The sequence below is a fragment of the Haliotis asinina genome, chromosome 2 (genome assembly GCF_037392515.1).
Source record: "Haliotis asinina isolate JCU_RB_2024 chromosome 2, JCU_Hal_asi_v2, whole genome shotgun sequence".
NCBI lineage: Eukaryota > Metazoa > Mollusca > Gastropoda > Lepetellida > Haliotidae > Haliotis > Haliotis asinina.
The window spans coordinates 87,251,788-87,275,814 of NC_090281.1; the positions used below are offsets into that span (position 1 = coordinate 87,251,788).

Genomic DNA, 24,027 nt, shown 5'->3' on the forward strand with positions numbered 1-24,027 from the left:
CAAATACTTTAATCATTTAGCTATCCTGCCACCAACAGTGACCATTCACAGACAATAACATTGCATTGATCTGGTCAAAATGCTTTCCATCCAAATGTGAACAAGTGCCAAACAAAGGTGTGTAGACTCCAAAGTTCTCCGCATACACTGCAGGGATTGGCATTCACACTGAACCAATGTGAGAATCAAACCAGGGCCATCAGCTTGATAAGCAAGCACTCCATCCAAGCACTGGCCATACCTAGGAAACAAATTCATGTATGAGGGATCTATTTCCCGTGAATCCCCACTGAACTCCTCATAAAATGCCTTCTAATAACGAGTGTTGTGTACTGAACACTTACACCACATTCAATCCCCCAAAGGAGCCATTTCAGAGTAACAAATCTCTATACTATGGACCAGTATCATATAATGTTTCCTATAATCAAACACAATCAGATCTTAGGTCCACAAAATTAATAAAGTGTAAGGGGGGAACTTTGTTTTAGGAATAAATCAAAGAATTGGATACATAAATCTCATTACAACAGCCATAAAAGGAAGGCAAGCATAAACACCTATCAACCTACCGGTGAGAAAAGTCATTTGATCTTCATGTGATTTTCCGAGGTTAAGTGTGATGCCTGGAATTCATTTTTCATGCTTGGCTCTGAACAGTTCACGATAGTGATACAGATTCTAAAGAGGTGTCTCAGAATAGACCAACATTGACCATTACTGCCGCTTGGCCAAAAATGTAATAACGGATACATCATGACCTTCGATGTGATAGTAGTCTACAGTTTACCTCCAAGACCAATCAAGCTTAAAATCACAGCATTAGGTTTCATGGACCAGAAGAACCTGATTGCCAGCATCAGACAATTCAGAATTAACCATGAAATTGTCCAAGTTGCCAATTGTTGGTATTGTTGAAATAAACATGATCTTCGTGAAGCAAGAGGAGCATTAATCTTCCGGGATGGAGCATCATCAGTGTAGGTATTCCATTTAATCTGATGCAACTGATGAAGAATTGAGTTAGTCTGAGATATTGGATGAGATCGTGTTGTATCAGAGAAATCAGCAAGGGACAGGCTACACTATTCCCTTTGAGAGAGGTAGAAATGGAATAATGTCCTTTTCAAGCAGGGAAATTGGTGTCACGCTATTTTGCACTTATGATCAATATGATTTATGGTGTTAGTCATAATAGCATCCATTCATCAAGTTCTCTGGCAGAGGTATCTTATAGATATATGACAATTGCACCAACTTCATTTAATGAACTGACCTTGAATAATGCTTGTAGTTTTTTTATTCTCTATGTTGGAATGAAAATGGGCCTGTGAAGATCTGGGTCAGAACTGATTTTTAGTAACCAATAATTGTCAGGTGGCCAGGCTCTCTAACTTGGATGACACCCTGTCAATGTATCAAAGTTGTGTTGATTGTTGCTCATCTTGTTGATTACTGGATTGTCTGGTCCAGACTCGATTATTTACAGACTGCTGCGTAATAGCTGGAATATTGCTGAGTGTGGTATAAAACTACACTCATTAACTCATAATGACACAACAGATGCCTACCTTTATTTTTTATTTATGAATAAGAACGTGTATTAGAAACAAAATAATCAATACTTTAAGAAATGAATGAACAGTCTACATTTTTTCAGAAAACAACTATAATCCACTTGTCAGTTTACACCCAAAAACTTTGCAGGACAAATGCCCTTGAAGAAATTACCCTTGAATTCCTTCGTCTGTGGCGCAAAATACTAAAACCCAAGAAGCAGTTAAAAGTACTTCTTATTACCCTCACAAACCATTCAGAAACTCCCGTAATTTCATTACATATAAATCTCCATTTAGTCATTCAAGAGACACAGTATTTAATCCCTCAACGAGCACGAACAATAAAAAAATGCAAAAAGATATTAATTCGGTGTAACATGTGATATATAGAGTACTTGGAGCCCTGCCGAGAGAAACACCTTCTGATACTAAAATCTTCTCAACTTCTCTCAATGTAATTGGATGACAGTGGCCAACTCTTTGGCACTGAATGGCCATGTGACCTGCTCCGAACAGCGGCAAATTTTATTGAGCAAAGCCCAATAATTGTCCCTAATCAAATCAAGCTCAGCGAAGCAATGGAATACAGATTCACTGTCCTTTTCAATTAATTACACCTGTGAAGACGGTACTTTCCCAAGTCGGATAATCCACTTGGAGAATTCCGAGCAGGGGTTGCAATCAAAATCAAATCCTCCTTGATCTTAAGTTGTTCTTCAAACTGCTGAGGAAGTTTCTTGATGGTTTCAGCATTTTGATTGGTTGGTACTCCTGTACAGTAAATTTGATGTACCTTCATCAACTATTAGACACGACGACATATTACCGAGTACTCCATCGGCATCTCTCTTGATCAGGTTTGGAGGAAAATTATCTGGATAACAAGTTTTCTGGGGACAATTACCTGGATCAGTGGTACAGCGATCGCCACCATTATCTGCACAATTCATCACTAATTGTTTACTTCTAACCAAACCCTCAGAAAAATCAATTGTTCAATGGCTATCACGATGCAATACTTTTTCATAAAGTTTCAGAAAATCGTTCCATTCTTTAATTCTTGAACACAGTTGAAAGTCCTGTGAAGCAATTCTGGGAATTGAACGCAATTTCATACATCAAAAAGATCAAAGATACTTAATTAGTCATAGAATATTTTTTATTCATCAGAATAAAATCTGGGATTGAGACAAACGAAATGAAAGCTCTCAACTGCAATGAGTCAGAATTAGTTATCAATTCTCAGAAAGGCTCTTGAAAAGAACCTTAATGGTTTGAAACACAATACAGTCATGAACTAATGATGACTGATCAGGTCTGATATTGACAAAACACTGTGTGCATTGTAAATCGGATATCTAAGACTGCTAAATAACAAACATAATACCACTCTAAATTGTTTGATTTCGTAATTTTCCTGAATTTTTTTTTAATTTTATAAAACAATATTGAATTAAAATTACTTAATCATGAAGAGATTGGTTTGGCGTAACAGTGCTTTGAAAAACATTCCATTTTCATCATGGTGTTCGTGAATGAGTTTACTTTCACGCTGCTGTTAGAATATTCTAGTAATACCACGGCAGGGAACATCAGATATAGGCTTCACACATTGTACCCATGAAGGGAATCTAACCCAGGTCTTTGGCTTGACGAGTGAACACTTGAAACACTCGGCTAATGTATCCTGGTGTTGGTTTCACAGTGGACAAATTTTGAAGTTTAAGACAATTACAGCTTCAGTGAAACGGGAGCACAGATATGGTGTTGTCCATCCTAGCAACATGTTCAAAAACACAACAGGATTCAAACTCATCACAGATTTCTAGAATACCAAGGGGCATAAACTCTTCACAGAAAATTATTGCATCTGAAAGCACAAGTTACACATGTTAAAGTCGTCTTATTTCTGTTTATTTAAATATCATACAGAACTGGGTACAAATTTGAAGCAAGTGATATCAACTGATCAGTTCGAAGAATATATCAGCTGCAAGAAGCTGAACCAGTACAGCCTTACAAATGAGAAATCTAAACTGTGTTGATTGATGCTCATGCTGTTGATCATTGTCTGGTAAAGTCTTGAATATAGGTGGAATATTGCTGAGTGTGGCTTACAATTAAATTCACTCAGACTACAACCATACAGACACATCAGCCTGTACTTGGAGACAAATAACAAAACCATTACATATAAGTTACTAACTCATTTTGTCAATGTTGACCGAAATATGACTGTAACAATGATCTGAATCTTAATTTATCAGAAATAAATGTCACTGGAAACACTTGTAACACCAATAAAAACTGCAATGGATTCTGCCCTGTACTGTAAAAGATTTTGGAGAAACATATCTATAACCATCACCAAGTACATACTAAATAATACTGAATGACAAGAAAGACTCATCAAAATCATCCTGGACAAATTCTGGCATGGAGATAGGAAAGACCAGACACATTTAGTTCCAATTGGCCGGAAAGTGTGGGCTGTTGCAGTCAGATGTTGCTGTTTCAAGATTAATAGAGTCATATTTCAGACATTCGGCAGCTTTCAATGTGTGTTTGTACACATATATATAGTTTGGATGACAATAAAATGTCAAACATCTACTGGTAGAATTAGAAAATGAGTTTGAAAGAATTAATCAATTCTGTACAGATATTCTGTATTTATGATACCAAATGAAAAAATACAAGACATATATTCTGTCATTTATAGGTTATTGCGTGTGTTGGTTTGGGGATGGTAACTTACTAAGGCTGTATCAGGAATATTTTAGATTCAACATAGCAAGTCTTGGTAAGCTAGGAACACAGGCTATAAACCACATTAAGACACGAAAGTTCCATGTGTGTTGTACGGCTCATCTCCTGTTCGTTTCTTTAGGGGTCATCTTGTAGTGTACCCTTGTTACGCCTAAAAATATTACATGGCCCACTGAATATAAACGACTATATTTACACATGGTGCAATAAAAAACCTAGGTGCTCACAAAAATATTGATCTTATTTAGGCCAGATGAAATATATTTCTTACTGTTGTAAAGCTATGTTAAGGCATGTGAGTTTCCATCACCTTAGTGCTAAGTCTGTGATGTGTAGGAGTTACAATCACCTTCTTGGCACTAAGACTCATAAGTCTATGCAGAGGTATGTGAATTACGATCGCCTTAGCGTTAAGAGTAATACGACAGCTGTGAGTCTATGCTGAGGTATGGGAATTATGATCATCTTATAATGCCTGTACACCAGCATAGTTTTGTGTGGTATACACATTCCAAATACTTCCACAACTGTAGATCTGGCAAGGCTACCTTACCAAGATCATGGCTCAATTAGATTTTCCTTAGGGTACAACTAACAGTAAAGTCTTGTGAACACCATGACTGAATTCTTCACCTTCATGATGCTGTAAAATTACTCAAAGTAACCAAAAACCACACTCGGTTGCTATTCAGCCATGCTACCTCTCCCCTGGCTAATGGCCTCTATTTATTTAGTCGCAAGCAGACGTACTGCCATAACTTCTCCTGCCGTCCCTGAAACAGGAGACCTGCACTAATGTACACACTGATTTATCCTGATACTGCACTTTGAGCTGCACTTCTTAAACCTGTATACTGCAGTTAAATCATAAAATCCATGTTTATCATGGAGGAAAGTGCGAACGGCTAGTTTCACCATTAGGTAGCTGCCACATCAAATCTGATTCATGGAGAAGACAGTGATTAAATGCAGTAATTATGAGGTGTTTTTTCACTATCAATCAGTTCTATATGTCACAGAATCGACCTCAAGGTTGTCTTCAAAACAGTCTGTGATGACACAATACCTTTAAAGTCGACCAGTTGTCCAAATAACTTCACACCAAATGAACTTTTTCACCATTAACAATCACATCAGAGTACAGGTCATCATAAAATTCTTTGCTTGGATGAGGCTTAAGAAAAGATCAGCATAATCCTAACGAGGCAAATTTCTGGCTCCTGAGTTCTGGAAAGGACGGTCCCAAGGGGCCATGATCTCACATGTAGTGATTATCAGAAGAAATAAGTTTGCATTGACTAACTCAACACGGAGACAGAGGGAGCTGGTGGTGATTAAAGCATTAACCAATCATATGCTAAGATATTCCCATCCAACATCAAAGATGTCACACAAAATACAGCAAACAAGGCTCAACGTGATCAACATTATTCAAAAAAGACATTTTTCATAAAATCTAAACACCCTTGGGAAAAAGTCATATGTTTTTATAAACAACCCGCATTGTAATGGTTAAGCTTGTCACAATGACAGTGGTGACACTGGTCTACAAACCAACAAAGCATACTTGATAATGAGGCCTTGCACTAGGAGTGGGTGTGAAAGTGTGATATACTGTGGCGATCTGCAGAGCAAGTAAAAGATCAAGATGATCTTTCATATATGGAAAATGAAAATTCAGGTTTTTTTTACAGCTTGTATATTCAAGGCCTTATAAGTGCATTTCCTCAGTTAGTCAATATATTTTTTAAAACCAAGCATACTTTACATCTGGAAGAACCAAAGAACAGTATTAACATTTCAGATTTTCCAAGATTTTCCCAAAATCAACAAGCAAGATATACTTAGTCTGTCCTGACCTTCAGCATTAAGTATACACAATTTTGTACCAATTCAATGCCTTACCAAGAAAAATTGGTGATTTTCAAGGTTCTTCAGGCATAAATCAAGGTTTTTCAAATGGGACTTATAAATTCCAAGTTGTATAAATTAAAGCCTGTATGCACCATGGTCATAGATAATTGTGTTTTCAGATTCATCCCAAACTGACCCAGCATATACTTCCCCAGTATGAGAAAAGGGAGTTAAGCCACTGAGTGCATGGACAGAACTTCATTGGATCTTTGAGAGCCTTAGCTGTCAACAAAGTAATCATTTGTTCAGTGACCAAGTGACCTTTGCACCTCTCTGAAATATACTGTGCGATTGAGTAATGTCCATACTATTTCCAGATGACAACTTACCATATCAACCTTCTACAGAGCAAACACTTGCTGGTATATATTTCAGGACAGATGAACTACTAAACGTGATGTGATGTTAGTGCATGTTATTAGATCAAACATTACCTGCTCAAAATGGCTACCTAATAAAATTTCAGTGGTCAGAGGATTAACACGATGGATAATTCACTTGAATCAGCCTTCCTAGTGCTGACAGTTATCTCAGTCAGCTTGTCAGAGTTTAAAGTATTCTGAGGCATTTCTGGTTTAAATACCTCAACAAATTGTTGTCAAATTTCTTGCTCAATATTTAGTATGGTGGTCACATGCAATAGCCAGGACAGAGCCGGTGAGTGATTTTGCTTTTCTGACACTTTGAGAGTGATTGAGTTTTGCCCTTCTTTCAGCTATATTCCAGCAATATCACGGTGAGTGGTGCACACCAGAAATGGACTTCACACATATACCCAAATTGGGAATCAAACCTGGGTCTTCAGCATCATGACTGAATGCTTTAACCACGAGGCTAGCTAATTGCACCTGACAATTTGAACAATATTCAAACTTGAAATTTATTTGTGATGATTTGAATGAGTGGGTTGAGTTTTATGCTTCTTTCAGCAATATTCCACCAATATCACAGCAAGGGACACCTGAAATGTGCTTCACACATTGTAAACATATAGGGGAATCAAACCTGGACCTTTGGCAGGATAAGAGGACACTTTAACCACTAAGCTACCCCATTGGCTCTCGTGATGATCTGAATCTTTACATCTGTTTCCAAACCAGAGAGACTAGGATTCATTCATCTTAAAGTTTTGAAAGACACAGTCTCAAACAATGGACGTAACAGACAAAAAGGTGATGATGGTAATATACGGGTCATGTGGATGGAGAAAGAATACCAGCTTGGAATGAAACAAAATAAAGATACACAAATTTCAGACATCTTTTCTTGTTCATCAAAATGATATCTAAGAAGCCATGAGTAAAGTGGGACACTTTCCTTGCCAAGACTTCAGTCTAACCTGTTGTATAAAGTGAACAGGCAATTTTGCTTTTACTGGCACAAAAAAAATCACTTTCCAAATTTATTGTTCTTCATTTCTTTAGGATCGACAGAAATCTGTAAACCAACCCAAAAAAGTCTAGCACAAAAGGTCATTCCAATTAAGATTCTACCACTGTCTCGGTACTTGTACCATCAATGAGCAGTCCTCGACAGACTAACTCCACATCTCTAGATCACAGTAAATACTATGTTCTCAGAGGAAAGCACCAGTCCAGACAAAAAGTAGCCTGATTGGTCCCCAAGTCAACGACTGTAGATCCCCCTCCATTACAGTGTCCAATATCCCAGGTCTACTGAACACAACTGACATTTAAGTTGTACAGCGTCTGGCACCCATCATAAACAATGATGGAACGAGCCCCCAGAGTGTGTTATTCGGGCATTGCAATAAAGCTGGTCGGATATGTAAGTTCTAATTCCAGCAGTGTGGTTCCATTACGGTAAAAGCAGGACATTAAATAGTTTGCCAGGACGAAATTGAAAACCGGTACTTTTGCTTGGCGTCTTTCCTTTTTTATGCTATCAAAACTCAACCATCAACTTGGTCATGGAACGTATCAATTTCACAATGATGAACATTGGTTTGGATTTATATGACTGTCAATTTAACATGATAGTCTGAAGGTAAGTTGGTTTGTCATAAAAACACATCTTGCTGCAGTGTACAAAGTTGGTTTTGAGACCCTAGAGGTTTGCAACCATAACATTTGGATCAATGGACCTCCTAAACTGTTAGCATTAGAGCCAAGACATGAACCCCATGACACCATGCTCTACCTCCACACCGCAAGGTGTGTCTCTTGTCCACAATGGTGTGACTTGGTGGTCACAAAACTATGTCTGTCAGCAGTGTTCGAAGCTGGTCTTTAGACCCTAGGGGTTTGCTTCTGAAAAATCTGAATCAATGGACTGCCTAAAGCTTATAGTGTTAGTCATGACACTGACCCTAAGGTTGTATATGTTTGTCATCAGTGAATGTCTGCATCATGACACTGTGTCTGACAAGTCAGGAGACAGATTTGTTAATTAGCCATGACATTCTACAACAGTGAATGAGTTGAGTTTTATGCCACAGTCAGCAATATGCCAGCTATATGGCGAATCCAGTCTGGTCCAGACAATCCAGTGGTCAACAACATGAGCACTGATCTGTGCAAATGGGAACCGATGACATGTGTCAACCAGGTCAACGAGTCTGACCAGCTGTTCCTGTAGTCGCCTCTTGTGATAAGCATAGTCACCATTCTAGAACAGTGAGTTAGTTTTTATACCGCTGTTAGGGAATGACAGCTGTCCAGGAATATCATGGCAGGAGAAACCAGAAATGAACTTCACACACTGGACCCATGTGGGGAATGAAACCTGGGGCTTTGGTGTGACAAGCAAATGCTTTAACCACTAGGCCACACTGCCCCCATAATAAAATAGTCTTGCTAGGATAGGAACATGATCAACGAAGAACCAGATGCATCACACTAGGAGTTCAAGAATAGTGAGTGATGTCAATGGCTGAACAAATTGTTCACTGGCTTGTGAGCCAAAATTCTTTAGGGAACTGGATGTAGGATTTTATTTCCATTTTGCCATAAAATCATCTGAGCTAACACCAAGCAGCTTTGGTGTCTCAGAAGTCAGAATTTATTACTAAAGGATATCAATGTCTTACAGGTAATACCTGTGGTGTTTGAATTTATGGACGCTGTAATTGTCTTTATATCAGGATCATGGTAAGGACACACTGACATTCAAGTTTCAGTTCAATGTTGAACATTGAAAGTGACATGTACAAGTTCTGCTTTTATGCCCTTATTCCTAATGCAATGTACACTTATTGATTATTCAATTAGTACTGCCAAATACTCGGCAAAGCTGGTACATATACCCCAGTAATACAGATAAAACATGAGAATGTTAATGAAGAAGCTGTCATAATTCAAATGTCTGAATAATGTGAATAATGTAATCCCCATGACTCAAGAAAATACTGTTTTCTGATTGGTTGTTCAGAAAAATCAGATGGCATCAATTCTGGATTGACACTATCTGATTTTAGGCCATTACACCGCGCATTAACAAGTCTTATTATGAGAACAACTTCCATTTGACCACGATAATGGTGGGTCATAACAACAACAACTCCATGGTTTTTTACGCTGACTCGGGAATTTGCCACAAAGACCTATGCAGTTCGAAATTTTTGGATTGAACATGCGTCCGATTTCACGGCGCTTCACTATGCATGTATATACAAGACTGCTGCACTACTTCAACTTTATCACCAACATGACTGATATGAACACAACAGACGTGATGGAAATGCTGATAAAAAACATTTATTCAAACTAAAAAAATACAATTACATGATATTTCCTCCACAATTCTATGGGAATGTCACTATCATATTACCCTCTATTATAAAAACATTCAATTACAATACACAGCCCCTAACATATACAAGATCTAACACATAAATCAGAATGCCTTGCCAAAATACACCTTTATCTATACAAAATAGTGCAGCAAAACGTTAGTAAACATTTACCAACCTGGAATATGGTATATTTGTTTACATTTAGCATATGGGAAATTCGCAAGATAATGGTTTTGGTGAAACACCATGCTACTCATACTCCATCATGTCACAAAAATATCTATATGTAAAAAAATTGAACCACTGGAGTTCTGCTCTGCCATCATCCCCGCAAGGCAGTCACTGTTATGTTCATACACTTTGAGAAAAGCTTGGTCTCAATACATCCATGATGAAAAGTTAGTCGCATGTACACACATTTTGACAAAACGGCACTGTCACTCTTTTGCCGCATGTCGGGGTGGAGGCAAGTACATGAAAGCACAATCGACACATGCTAAGCATAAAAATCAACAGTTTTTGATGAGATACAGATCGTAGGTCAATCACAAAACGATCTATTCTTCGATTTTGGAGGGTTCTGATTCGACATCCAGTCAAGTATTTTCCACTTTCACTTCAACTTTCAAACTTTCGCAAAATGTAAACACTGTCTTGTCCGCCATTTCAAACTGTTGCGCAAATCTACTTCCATGAAAATAAGTAGGTTAGACGATTCCATTATTGTGTAACCAAGGGGGTAGAGTATCACAGCAAACAAAACAATAGGTTGGTTTCAGTCGTTTAGAGTTGGGATGATAAAAACAAGCTCTTAGGCATTACATTATTGCATTGAATAAATGGTTATTTGTTTTCTTTAGACAGACTATTTTTTATGTTGAAATGTTTAAAAAATAAGAAAGGCACCAATCACTCCTTCACAGACGAGATTAACTCGCCTCTCATCCCTTGCCAGATCACGCAGTGTCTTCCGCAGAGTGAGGAAGTTTGATTTTAAATGGGTCATGGTAGAATGGCGATAAACCTAATGTGTTTGAAAATCAAAGACATGCTGTACTGAATTGATGGCGATAAAATATTACAATTGAAACCTCATGCTGTGCGTTTGGTTCCAACTGAAATTTAGTTGCCATCAATTCAGTACAGAATGTGTCTGATTTTCAAACACAGTAGGTTCATCTGCTTGATATAAGTGCAATCTCAAACATAACATATATTATGCTTGAAAGATTTATTTGATAGGAACTTGGATTTTAGGCCAGATCAATGTTTTTTGTTTTACAGATTTTTTGTTTTACAGAAAACCTAAAGGCAAAAGAAAAAAAATAAGTACAAAGAAAAAAATTACTGGTCAAAGTAATATTTCTTTTGAATAGTACAAGTATTTTACTTTTGACAATTTAGGAAGAGTATACAAGGCAAAGAAACACAAAAAGTTTCTAGTAAGTTTTTGGTAAAAAAAAAAACGAAAAAAAAATCCATGGGGATTTTATTTTTTAAGCAAGGAAAACTACTTTTTATTCTTATTCTTGAAAAACTATGATCAGCAGATCTGTAAACCAAGAAACCCTCAAATCAATATGACCTCTAAAATGTTTAACACTGAGAAATATTAAAAATATAAATGATTTGACAACTGTTACTTCAGTAAAACAGAACTCATTTGTAAATTTTTCACTATTTTTCAAAATTTTAATTGACTTGGAACACTGCAAACAGCATATGCTGCAGGGATACAGTCAGGCAAATAAAATATAATGAAGGCTGCTGTTTACTAGCTGAAGGCAACTGATATTTACTTTCATGGTAATACAAGTTTTGCTGAATAAAGATAGTTTCCTTAGTTTTCAGTTCCATCATAATATAAACTGTCGTGAAACTTGAGGCATCTTTCGAGGATCTACATTTAAATCTTGAAACCAAGTTTTATAGGGATCATCCGTCTCAAAACCATCCACGCAAGAAACGATCCAACTGATTTTAATTTTGTCTGCCCATAAAGTTATTTTCAGCACCAGTCTTCACAAGATGGAGCCCTATTTGATGAAAGCTTGTAGGGAGGAAGAAGATAAATAGACATCAATACCGAAGTGGGGAAACCAGTGGACAATATACCTCGCACATCGACGTTTCCCCTAACAAGACTATCACAGGGATAATGACTGGACGAAGATAAAATGAAACTATTATGAACCATTGTCAGCGAATAAAAGATAATGAAGACCCTAAAACGCCTCCCATTATCGGGCATTCATGGCTGCGCGTATCATCGGGACAAACATTTACACTAAGGTCACCTCTAGCTCAATAAGACGTTCAAAGTGTGGCATCGTACCCGACTCACTACTCGGTATCGCCCTGCACTAATAAACACGCTCCCTTGAATGGCAACACTTCCACTTCTATCTGATCAATAGTATGAGTCATTAATAGAGGCGACTTATCAAGACCCTGAAAGTGTCCACCACGTTCGCTTTAGCAACGTCAATCGTCGGTCAATTTCCAATAATTTGATCACTGTGGTTCCATTTCCTATTTGAAGTTTGTCTACATGGAAGTAGAAGATCCTCCAAGACAAAGTTGCTGTGGTTACATTCATCGCAGATTCAATTTGAGCAACTGATTCAGTTTCCATGACAACTGAAAGGATGGTGAAACAAACGGGACAGAAAGGGGCACAGCAAAAAATGGGGGAGGATAATGGAGTTATTCCTAGTTGTCTGTTTCAATCTGCAGCATAGATGACGTTGTCAAACTACCTTTTTTATTTCATTTTCTTTGTCACCAGTGGCAAGAAATGTAATAAGAATGAAATTGAGTTCATAGCGGCAAAGGCCAGTGATGATTGCGAATTCAAAAAGCTAAGTCAAAAATGTGCTGCTGGCAAAAAGGATGTCACTATGAGAAACTATTCAACTCCACACAAAACACATTCAGTTTCCAGCTTGAAATAGGACCATTCTCCAACTCAATCCATCTTTATTATGCATGTTCCGATGTCATAAGGGTTGCTTGAACTTCTCCTGAATGGCCTGCAGTTTAAGTACTGAAAGCCAAAGGATAGGTTCCACAGGGATTGTACAGAACATGGATCACACTAGGAAATGTGACATATTGTGTAAAGATATACACTGAGGTATCACATACGGAAAGATATTTGGACATCTCAAAATAATTCTCATTATATGCTGTTTCATTGGCACATAAATATTTTGGATTTGTAAAATATTCAATCTAAAGGAAGTATAGGATCATCTGATTTTCTCATACAGTGGTGGCTATTTGATATGAGATGAAATGGGGCTTAAAATCATTCTTAAGAAGATTTTGCTCATATGACACACGTGTATGTGTGGCTATGGTACTAGCCCAGACTTAAGCTGTTTTTTACAGACCTAGCACCCTGAGATACCATGAAGCAGTTCAGCATGAATACCATATTTCAATGTCCTTTTGGTAGGATGCCGGATCAAACCTGCAACCTTCAGCTCTCCAGTTTAAGCTCTCTCTAACCACTACACCATGGAGGCAGTCTATGGTTATTTTAATACACAGTGGCATTTACAGTGAGTGAGTGAGTTGGGTTTTATGTCACTTTTAGATATATTCCAGCAAAGTCACGACAGCATCTGATCCATTTTACACAAGCACAGCTTGCTCAGGACAGTTCCAACCCTGAACCCTTTCCAGAGTTTAAACTGCAGTCAGGATTTGAAACTTGCACACTGTACTTGGATCCCAGCTAAAAATACCAACTTCATTTTCCTTCTTAATGAATAGGGTGTAGGTTTAGCCTTGTGGTTAAAGCAAGAGCTTGACATGCCAAAGAACCAGGTTCAGTTCTCCTCACTGGCACAATGTGTACAGCATATTTCTGTCTGGTCTTATTGCTAGAATACTGTTAAAAGTGGTGCAAAACTAAACTCACTCACTTGTAACAACAAAAAACTAAACCAACATTATTCTATTCACCTGAAATGTTTTTCACAAAACTTTCTTAGTTATTAGATTTCTGTCTGCAAGAAAACATAGTTTTCCTGATAATCTATGATTAGAAAAAGCTCAGTTATTCATAACACTGCATCAAGGAGTGGTGATAAGCCACACAAACATGTCATGTGGACAGCACACCTAACATGACTGTTCTGATTAATGTCTACATGAAAGTCATCTCTCTGTAAGCAGCAGGTGTCAGCATTACTAAAGGCAGCATGATTAATCATTAAACACAAATAATAACAGCTCTTATGAAACCCTGATGAAAATACACTCCCATGAAACAGTGTTTGGATAACACACTGCATCATCACTGCAATCAATAGAGGTAGAGGGGAGACAACTCTTGACTCCTCTCATGTTGCAATTAGATTTTATGGATGATTCTATCAACACAGATAACAGGTGAACTATGACATCACTCAGTTAGTTACTATGAAACATATTGTGACAAATACCAATGATGAATTCTTAGTCAACGGTACAAGATTGGAGTATACTATTTTGACATTCCTCCATTTTACAAAATTCAATGACTGCAAAATCATATATTCACAACCAGTATCTTAAAGGGGTATGAATATACATCTACTTCATGCTTGCGAAAGCTAAGTCCTAATTACATTAGTGCTGATTGGAGTAAAACTTTCCTTTTTGACATGATAATGAAGAGGTTGCTGGCATCACCCAGGTACAGGTTTGTATCATATAAGTGTTATGTATTTTGAGGTGTACAGTGACACATATAACTAATATAAATCCTTAATGTGGTCTGTTCTCATTAACACATCTCAGCATATCATGATTTCCTCTTTATTAACCACATGGTTGGTCTTCCAATAACAAACTCATAAAAATATCATAAATGACAGTAAGTGAATGTGAAAGAAGAGCAGGAAGACAAAACCACTGTTGTAGTATAAAGGTGGAGCCTACCTTCTGAGAGGGAGGTTGGGGAGGTTGGCGAGGTTGGAGAGGTTGGTGTTTCCGCCATGGTTGCAGGGTGTCGTCGTCTCCTACACGTCCATCAGATGTCTCAACACGTCCGCAGTAGGCGATCTTAAGCCTGTACAAATGGATGACAATTAGACATGCACAACAGACACAAATGTCAATAAATACAGATAAAATAGGTACTTTGTTGACACAGACATCTAACATGTACATCCTTAACATACGAAATGCATAAGTTGTTAAATATTTTATATTTTTCACATTAAGACTGATTTTAAGAAACAGCATGACAATGTTTTCATACACAAACATACAATAGCGTCCTTTTCCCAAACTTCAGAACATAACAACTCCCCACTGCTTCTGAGGAAGTGATGAACCTTTGTTAATACCACTAACTGAAGGGAGATAACTTTGATTAAAAGTCAATAAATCCTTGATCAAGGCCACCCAAAGAGCTCCCACCATAAATCTGACAAGGTTGATAATATGAGCAGTCTCATCCCCAGCAGATTATCTGTCTGAAGAATACAGAAAATGTTCCTGTCTCCTTTGATGTTTCTAGAGACAGCTAATCAGAAATGAGATAATGGTTGTACATGAATAAATATTGTTTCTTTGTTCTTGTGTTCAGGTGTCATAGGAAATACTGTACAACACATGGGGTAAAGGGCAGATGAGGTAGCATTAGATCCAGATGATAAAAGAATCACTTCTACTGCCCATATGTAAGACATAGGAAACAGCCCACCTACCACATACAGATGATTTGGGTAATGTCAGAGAATGAAGAATGGTTCAATGCAACAGTACAAGATGACAGACACTTTGTTTGCTTGCTCGTTCCTTAGCCAAGGGATGGAAGAGTATTAGTAATTTAGTATGTTGTGCTGATACTGCAAAGCAGCTAAGCTTGAGAAGTAGGTGGTGCAATGAGCAAATCCATTTGGTTTGTCAAAGGTAGAGTAGATGCAGGCTTGTACATGCACAGTATATCATGGTGTATGATGAAATTGATTGCACGTGCATGTGCATGTGCAGATGCATGTGCCTTGCTCAAACGATTCTCATGTGGTTGGTGTAGCATGTAGGTACAACCTGCAGCCCCTTCAAGCATAGTGGACAGCACTCATACATGCTAATAGAGGTCAGCTGTCAGGTAGGTACTCAACCTGTCCTTGTTTGCCAGTGGATACTGTTCCTGCAGAACTGTTCTTAGATATGGGTCCTGATGGGATATGATTGGGGTCCTACAATTCACTCATGCATTTGGAAAATTGAATTGTTTTGATTCATTACTAGAATCAAATAGCCATAATTCAAAAAAGAGTGTCCTTAGTTGAATTTGAGTGTCATTGATAAAAATATGAAGATGAGCTAAATCAAATATATCCACAACTGCATGCAAGATATCTACTCCAACCAGAAAAACAGTCAACGCTCATATAAACTGGACAAAATAAGTTAGGGATATTGGTATTTTTATGACTGATATTTTATCAGTGTGTCAATGAATAAATACATCAATATTCATAATTTCAAAATTTACAAATATCCCTAACTATTTTCACCCAATATATTTAATTTAATCGAAATGTGGTCACTAATCACTGTCATGATACATTAACATGTCACTGTAAAATGTTTTTGTCACTGTTTATACTGAAAACATATCATCTCTCTTGTTACTGCATTCCATTCCCAGAAGATCATCTCAACCAAATTTTGATCACACAGACTAGACACAACTCTTAGCTGAGATTATAAGGCTGAACTGAATCTTGGTTGACATGGTATAATCATGAATAGTAGAGTGAGGATTAGCTTTATGCCACTTTAAGCCATATTCCAGCCATATCACAGTGTGGCACACCAGAAATGGGCTTTACACATTGTACGGATGTGGGGAAGCTAACCCAGGTCATCATCATCATGAGTGAAAGCTTTGACTGCTAGACTACTCCACTCCCTACAAAGGTAGAAGAAACAATCGTAAACAGATATGAAACACCCACAAATTTCAGCAAGACCATGAGGCTGGCTAAGTGTAAAACTTGACAGCTCGAACCAAAACTGTCTTCACATATATGTTTAAGTTTAACCCAGAATCTGAGAATCTGGCAGTCAGTGCTGAAAACCCCTTGTCCTGAGTGGCCTCAGGCAGGCATAAATTTTTTTATTGCTGATGTAAATCATAGTTTGATATACCATCACACTCTTTAACTACATAAGTGTTGCGAAATCTCCACATAATGATTGTTCTATAAAGGTGTGTGTGACATTCCTGTGCACTGAGAGTCCTCCCCACCAGCTGTAGCTGATGCCAGACAGCCAGTAGTGCATGAGGAGAGATGCATATCTGTGACAACATGCTGCTGCCTCACGCACATCCTTTGTCCTGTCACAACGCAGGCCACAAAACGTGTTTCACAGTACAGAAGGATATAGTAGCACACATACACAATGTAATATATGTTATATATTACAACATAACATCTTCATTTTAACACTTTCTGAACAAATAGTTCTTTACCGGTTGGTATTTGTTAATAGAGAGGAAAATCAAGGACTCTAACAGTTCTTGCATAATGCCAAGCTTGTCGGGCCATAACTCATTGCTGAATATTGACAATGAATATTAATGGCTAATTCATTTGATCAACTGTCTAGACATAAATATCAAATACTGAGCAATACAATAGAGTAAGTGACTCTTTGTGAGTTAAGTTTTAGGAATGGGCTTCACACATTGTACCCATGTGGGAATCGGACTAGGGATGAGCGAACACTTTAACCACTAGGCTACCCATACAAACAGTACAAAAATACATGTAACCTACAACATACTATGATAGTTTCTAACGAACATTAAGGTTTGATAATCATAATAACCAATTTGACAGAAAGTACAAAAGTATAGCGACCAATGACTGGCCTAAGAATTGTGCTCTTATCATAACATAATACACAAAAACAACAGGCCATCCTGATGATAAATAATTTCAGAACTAATACCTGTTTGCTTGTAACTTTGTGGAAAATAGGGGTGAAAATCAAGCCAGTCGTTCAAACCTGCTGGTGAGTGAGTGAGTGAGTGAGTGTGGTTCTACACCAGTTTTGGCAATATTCCAGCAATATCACTGCCACGGACACCAGACATGGGCTTCACATATCTTAACCATGTGGAGATTCGAAACTGGGCCTTCAGAGGGATCAGTAAATGCTTCAACCACCAGGCTACCCTACTGCCCTGCTGGTTCACATTGAATGACATTGATAATGATATTGACTTGCTACAGGCAGACACAGATCATTCCAGTTTATTCCTGATAGATTCTCAATCCAAATCTGTATCTCTTCTTTTTATTTTATTCTTCAGCCAAGTGCATGCTTTAAGATCAATGAAGATCTCACAAGAAACTATGCAACATAATTCACCTCCTAAACGACCTGCCTTCAAATATGAAAAGTTCCATTACGGATTGCACAAAAATATACTGACTTATCAACTTGGAAAGCAGACTGGATAAGATTTTATCTGCCACTGCCCTCAGCGATGGTTGCCCAGAGCCAAGAAGTCTGTGTACTCCTGATGATTACAAGCCAATATGTACATTGAAAGCAGAATGATGTAAAATGTAAGTGCACATATTTGAAGCAAAGTGCTTCAAGAAGTGATTTCTGATGCAATTTTGCAGGCTATTATGGAGGATTGTCAGTGTTTTGAACCAGGAATCTGCTAGTATGAATAGGAGACAGTAGCTCAGCAAAGCCAATGGTCAATATCAACATCATTTATAGAAATATGGTTACTGCACCTGTGCTGGTACATGCTCAATGAAAGAAAAGTATGTGCCCCACACCCACAAAACAAACGAACAAAACAACACAGAACAAAACCAGCACCTCCTAAATTAATTTCAATAAAGTCAGCATGGGTATGTTTGTCTGCACATACTGAAAATTCCTCTTGTCTTTCCCCTGCCTGTCAAGAACAAGTCATCTCCCTCAACTTTATGGGCTGGTCATCAAGTTATTCACATAGGTTTTATAGTGAACGACACACATATACTAAATCAGTAATTTATGTTTCACTAAAGGTTCAGCCAGCTCAGTATTGGCTACTGTGGAAATGAAACGTGATTGCAAACTCGAATACTTGCACCAACATACAAATAGAGTAGCTCTTACTTGTCAACATGGTTACACATTGGGGTGACATCATACTCATCTCAATTTGCAGATCATTCGGACAAATGGATATATACATTTGGATTAAATAGCCCCCATAGGCTGCTATTGGTCTCAGACTTATAAGCAACTTGATATGTCTATCCTTGTTAAACCACATCAATTCCTAATACACATGCAACATATCAACACACATGAAGGCTCCAGGCAAAACATCTCCATCAAGACTATCTAAAATCATATTGCACAAACCTCAAAACTTCCTTGAACAAAAGCACTAAGCAATTTTCCAAATTCCTTGAGCTCAGATAGATCAATGTACTGACTTGCTCCTCAGAATGTCTGACACAGTACAATACATGTGAAACACTAAAATGTTTGAACCAGCTGAACAACCCTCTCTAGTTTGGCTCTGGAGCCTTCCTAGGTCGACAGTCTTTGAAAGTCAGTGAACAGTGTAATGACCCTGACAAAAGGTACATGAGCTAAGTCTATAAGAGGATCCAATAGACAAAGCCACTTACTCCTCTATGGAAGATACTTATCAATGTTTCATGCATGTGACCTACATCGTGGGAGGTCTCTGTGAAACTATCTGATGATGTAATGCTTGTTGTACACACACTGCTTTGTTCATGAGATACCTCAACATAACAGTGTCAATACTGCCATTATACCCAGTCAAGCTATTCACCCGTACACACAATATTTGGGAACTGAGATACCATGTTTGTAGGACTTCCATGTTTGCCATAGCAAACTACTTTAAGTGGCATTCAGAAGCTGGGAAGTACAAGGTTCATAGTTTTTAACAGATAATACCTTTTCTTTCTGGGATTTGACATTTTGATAGATTCTTGTACCAATGTCTAGCATTCCTGTTTATTAAGGTTGTTACAGATGCAAAGTCATCATTATCATAGTAAACGGTGTGTAATATTCGTGACAATTCACTTTCAGACCCTTCAATCACATTGTCAAGGCCCTTAGGTTCAAGATGATGATGATGATGATAGTTAGGACATGTCCTTTGATCAAATTTTTCATTCTATCACTTTTGGATAAGAAATTCTTTTGTATGATCAATACAGGAAAACAGGAATTTTATACTACTGTTTTTGGCTGTTTAAGTGATATCTAGCACACTATGCTAAGAAAACTCACATGATCAGCTGGTCAGGCTGTGATGAAAACATGAGGCAAACAAGAATTGTTTTCCAAATATATAAGTACATTACATTTAGAAATATTCATGAATACTTTATGTCTAATGACAAGGAAGGAAAACAAACATGTCATGTAATTACTTAAATGAAACATTAAAATAATATTTTCCATAAAGCCACAACAAAAAAACCCCAAACAATTACTAAAAGAGCAATGATGCTTAAAGACAGTGCTGTAACGAGCCTTGGTAAAATAACACAAGTTATGCAATTATGTGGTTTGGACATATTCCATTTTGCGATTCTCATTTAGATAAACAACAACATAGCTCAAAGTAAAAACATACTCTTAAAACAAATCTATATATATATATTTGATTCTGTTGACCACTAAAATGAATTCATGAAGGGATACATACCAAAATAAGTGAACTGTTTGAGGATTTGTGGTCTGGTTTGCTGACTTGGTTGATGAACCTTATCGTATCAGAGTTGCATAGACTGATGTTCATAATGTTAGTTTATGGAAAGCACACCCTATTAATCACCATGGCTGTTTAGGCAGAATATGATTATACTGAACAATGACAGCACCTGGTTCAGTTTTCACCTTGCGGTAGCTATTCACAAAATGCCTGATATAGGACAGTATTTCAAACCAGGGTTTTGTCAGACATACAATTCCATGTACAATAAACAAGACAATGGATGTAAATAATATCCAGTGTGTGTCCCACTGGATGAGAATGCAAACTGGAAAGTGGAATGATAAATTGAAACAAATTTGATCTACATATTTCTGTTCTGATATGAAATCAACTTCATGTTCACCTAATCCATGCTATATCTTCTTCACTATATCATCATGATCATATGGTTTCAATTCAAACAAGAAAATGCCTTTCTGGAAAAAGCATCATCATTTGAATGCTGAGGTAGAGGACATGGACTTCACACATTCTGGGGTACTGAACTCAGGCCATCGGAGTGATGAGCAAATACTTTAACCACAAGGCTACCCCACCGTCAAAGTCACCAAAGTAATCTTGACGCGCCAATGTTCCATAATTCTGATTGGCTGAGAAAGCGATTCACAACAACTCATGTCCTCCCTGTCTGCTGGAAAGATATGAGTGGTTACGACTAGTTTTTAAAGCACATGTCAAATGTCAACTCGAAAGCAGACAATACTGCCATATTTTTGGTAGCGGTGAAGCTCATTCGCCGGCACATGCGACTAACGAAAGTGAGGAAGCAACTGGTGAGTCAAGTGGTTTAATGATGACAGTTTCATCATCATGAATTTTGCTGGCTTTGTTCCAAAAACAGTCAGAAAGGGAGACATTGATGGGTTTGAATTGTTCTTGGTTTCATATGGTGTTTCTCCTTTGTGACCTAAATATATCATGTCTTGTTCATTCACTGATATCTATTTTGTACTCTTGCTATTTCACTCATGTGGAAATAATGCCTTGTATTTGTAAAACAAAATAGTTCATTCATAACATTTTATGAGGTTTGCCAACTGTTGACCTTTATTTCAGTTACAGTATTGTTCTGCATCCATAGATCACAAAAATCTAACCAGTAACACCAGATTATGTAAGGATTATAATGCTGCAGCAATACATCAAGTAATCCTGTTACCTGTGCCTGTGCCTGAGAAGCAGAAAATAGTTGAATATTCTGTTAATGGACTGATGTTATTTCTGTGAGATATTTCTCAAAGGTGAAATTTTTTTTTTGAAGCATTAAGTGTGTCTGACGCATCAAAAGAGGAATTGCAAATTCTACCTGCCTGTCAACACAACAAGATCAATCTGAATGTATGATTTACCCATTTATATATTGTCAGGTGTTAACGTCCCATTGTTAGCAAAAGCCATTAACACAATTCTGGATGATATCGTCAACATTCCACTAATCACATACAGCATCCAGGTGAAAATAATCAATACCACAGAATGGAATACCATGCTTGCATGCAATGGATGATGTTCATTTGTAGGTCACCACAATAAACGTACTGCTGTCAAGTAAATCGCATTTACAGAATAAGATAAAGCTGATGGCCATATGGATTGGAACATAAACAATAGCCTTAGTTCAGAAATACAGAAGGAAGACCTTTAAAAAGGAAACTATGGCGAAAAACGTTACAAATTAATTTAACCGGCAGTGGCATCATTATCATAATTCTTTGAAACGTCATTCTTTCAAGAGTCCCATGGGTACGTTTGACACCATATTCCACTAGAATCAATGGTCATTTTCGCAAGGAACAGAAATTTTACTTAAACTAATGTCATATGGATCCGTGAATAGTATTAATTTGGATTGGTAGCCGGTATTTGTTAGGAAAAGAACTGTCAAACCGTGGATAACAGCCCGTCCCACTTCAACTGTCAAAAAATTCTAACTGGTTTTAGCGTTAATATTTCAATTATCATCAGGCCAAGTGTCTGTTCGACCGGTCTGGTTGATAACAAAGAGTATATTGTCACACATTTTGAATTAAAATATGCTCAAATTGTCAAAATATTCACTCACACCTGATAAATTATGTACTCACCTTCTCGGATTTAACCAGCGCTGTGCTTCCGGTTGAAAGGGCACTTGCGCAGCGAATATTTTCATGTTGTATACACCTAATAACTACTTAGATAGGCAACGTATACTTGGGGTGCTCTAACGATTAGTTTGAAAAAAAAAACGTTCCACCATGTTGACATGCCCTGTCTCATTATCGAAGTGACGGAACATTTATAACATAACCGTTAATGAGAGAACACGTGATATTTTTGGGGCAGAAAAGAATTTCATTTCTTCTTTGTAAATGTATTACAGTGAATCAAAATGAATTAACCATATCAAAGAAACAGACCAACTGATCACCTTAGGTACCTCTTGCGACAGGCGTGTGTTGTTGAGTATGCAAGGCCGGAAACAGATCATGACAAATATATACAAAGTAGAAACCACATCATGATGAAAACATTAGATCAGACTATAGATGACAGGTCACTGAGCCAGGTATGACTACGGAATGTCGACTCACCTGGCCTGAAACGCATGCGCTGCCTTTTGGCGCAAGGGACATCTCATTTTGTGCCTTTTCACGTGTTTTAAATATGTGTCATCTATTGATTATATGTCTTTCATTCTTAATGTTTATGTTAAGATATGTGAAAGGTATGATAGAGAAGTTTAAATCAGACATCCTATTAAATGTCACAATATATACAGGCGACATGGCCACCCGATGATCAACTGGACTGGATATTATTGTTAAATTGTTATGACATGCCGTTTATCACCCCAGTTTAATTCATCCAAAGGATTATCTTATTTGATAATTTGATTCCTTACCCCCAAACCAGCGCAGAAATGGTCTTGCGGAGCGACCACATATATTGTTCAATGACATTCTCCTCCTCCAATCCCCACTCCTTCCACATTTTATGTACATAATGTATGTATACCCTCCATCCCACTGAACAATATGGGCGACCCCGCTTTTATTTGGGTGTTTTGTTTGTTTTTGGTTTTGTTTTTTATTTTGTTTTTTTTGGGGTGGGGGGTGATAATGTTGATCGTCAGTGTTGCTCATTTCGAGTCAAAGTCGGCGAATCTCTTAACTATTGGTCTATTGGAAAGTATATTCCACAAAAAGCGACTCAAATGTTTTTTAGCTACATATTAATTGATGTTACATCCAGTCATA

General features: G+C 37.5%; 1 protein-coding gene across 3 annotated transcripts in view; it reads right to left on the reverse strand.

Annotated features, from left to right (window-relative positions):
• LOC137274525 (protein Fe65 homolog) overlaps positions 1–22,928 on the reverse strand; it is a 110,678-nt gene extending 87,750 nt beyond the window's left edge. For all 3 annotated transcript variants that reach the window (XM_067807762.1, XM_067807764.1, XM_067807763.1), the window contains exons 1-2: positions 22,876–22,928; positions 14,929–15,058 (exon numbers count right to left, since the gene is read on the reverse strand). In XM_067807762.1, coding sequence (XP_067663863.1) covers positions 14,929–14,986 — 58 coding nt within the window. In that variant the 5' untranslated portion in view covers positions 14,987–15,058; positions 22,876–22,928. The remainder of the gene's footprint in view (positions 1–14,928; positions 15,059–22,875) is intronic.
• Positions 22,929–24,027: the final 1,099 nt, after the last annotated feature.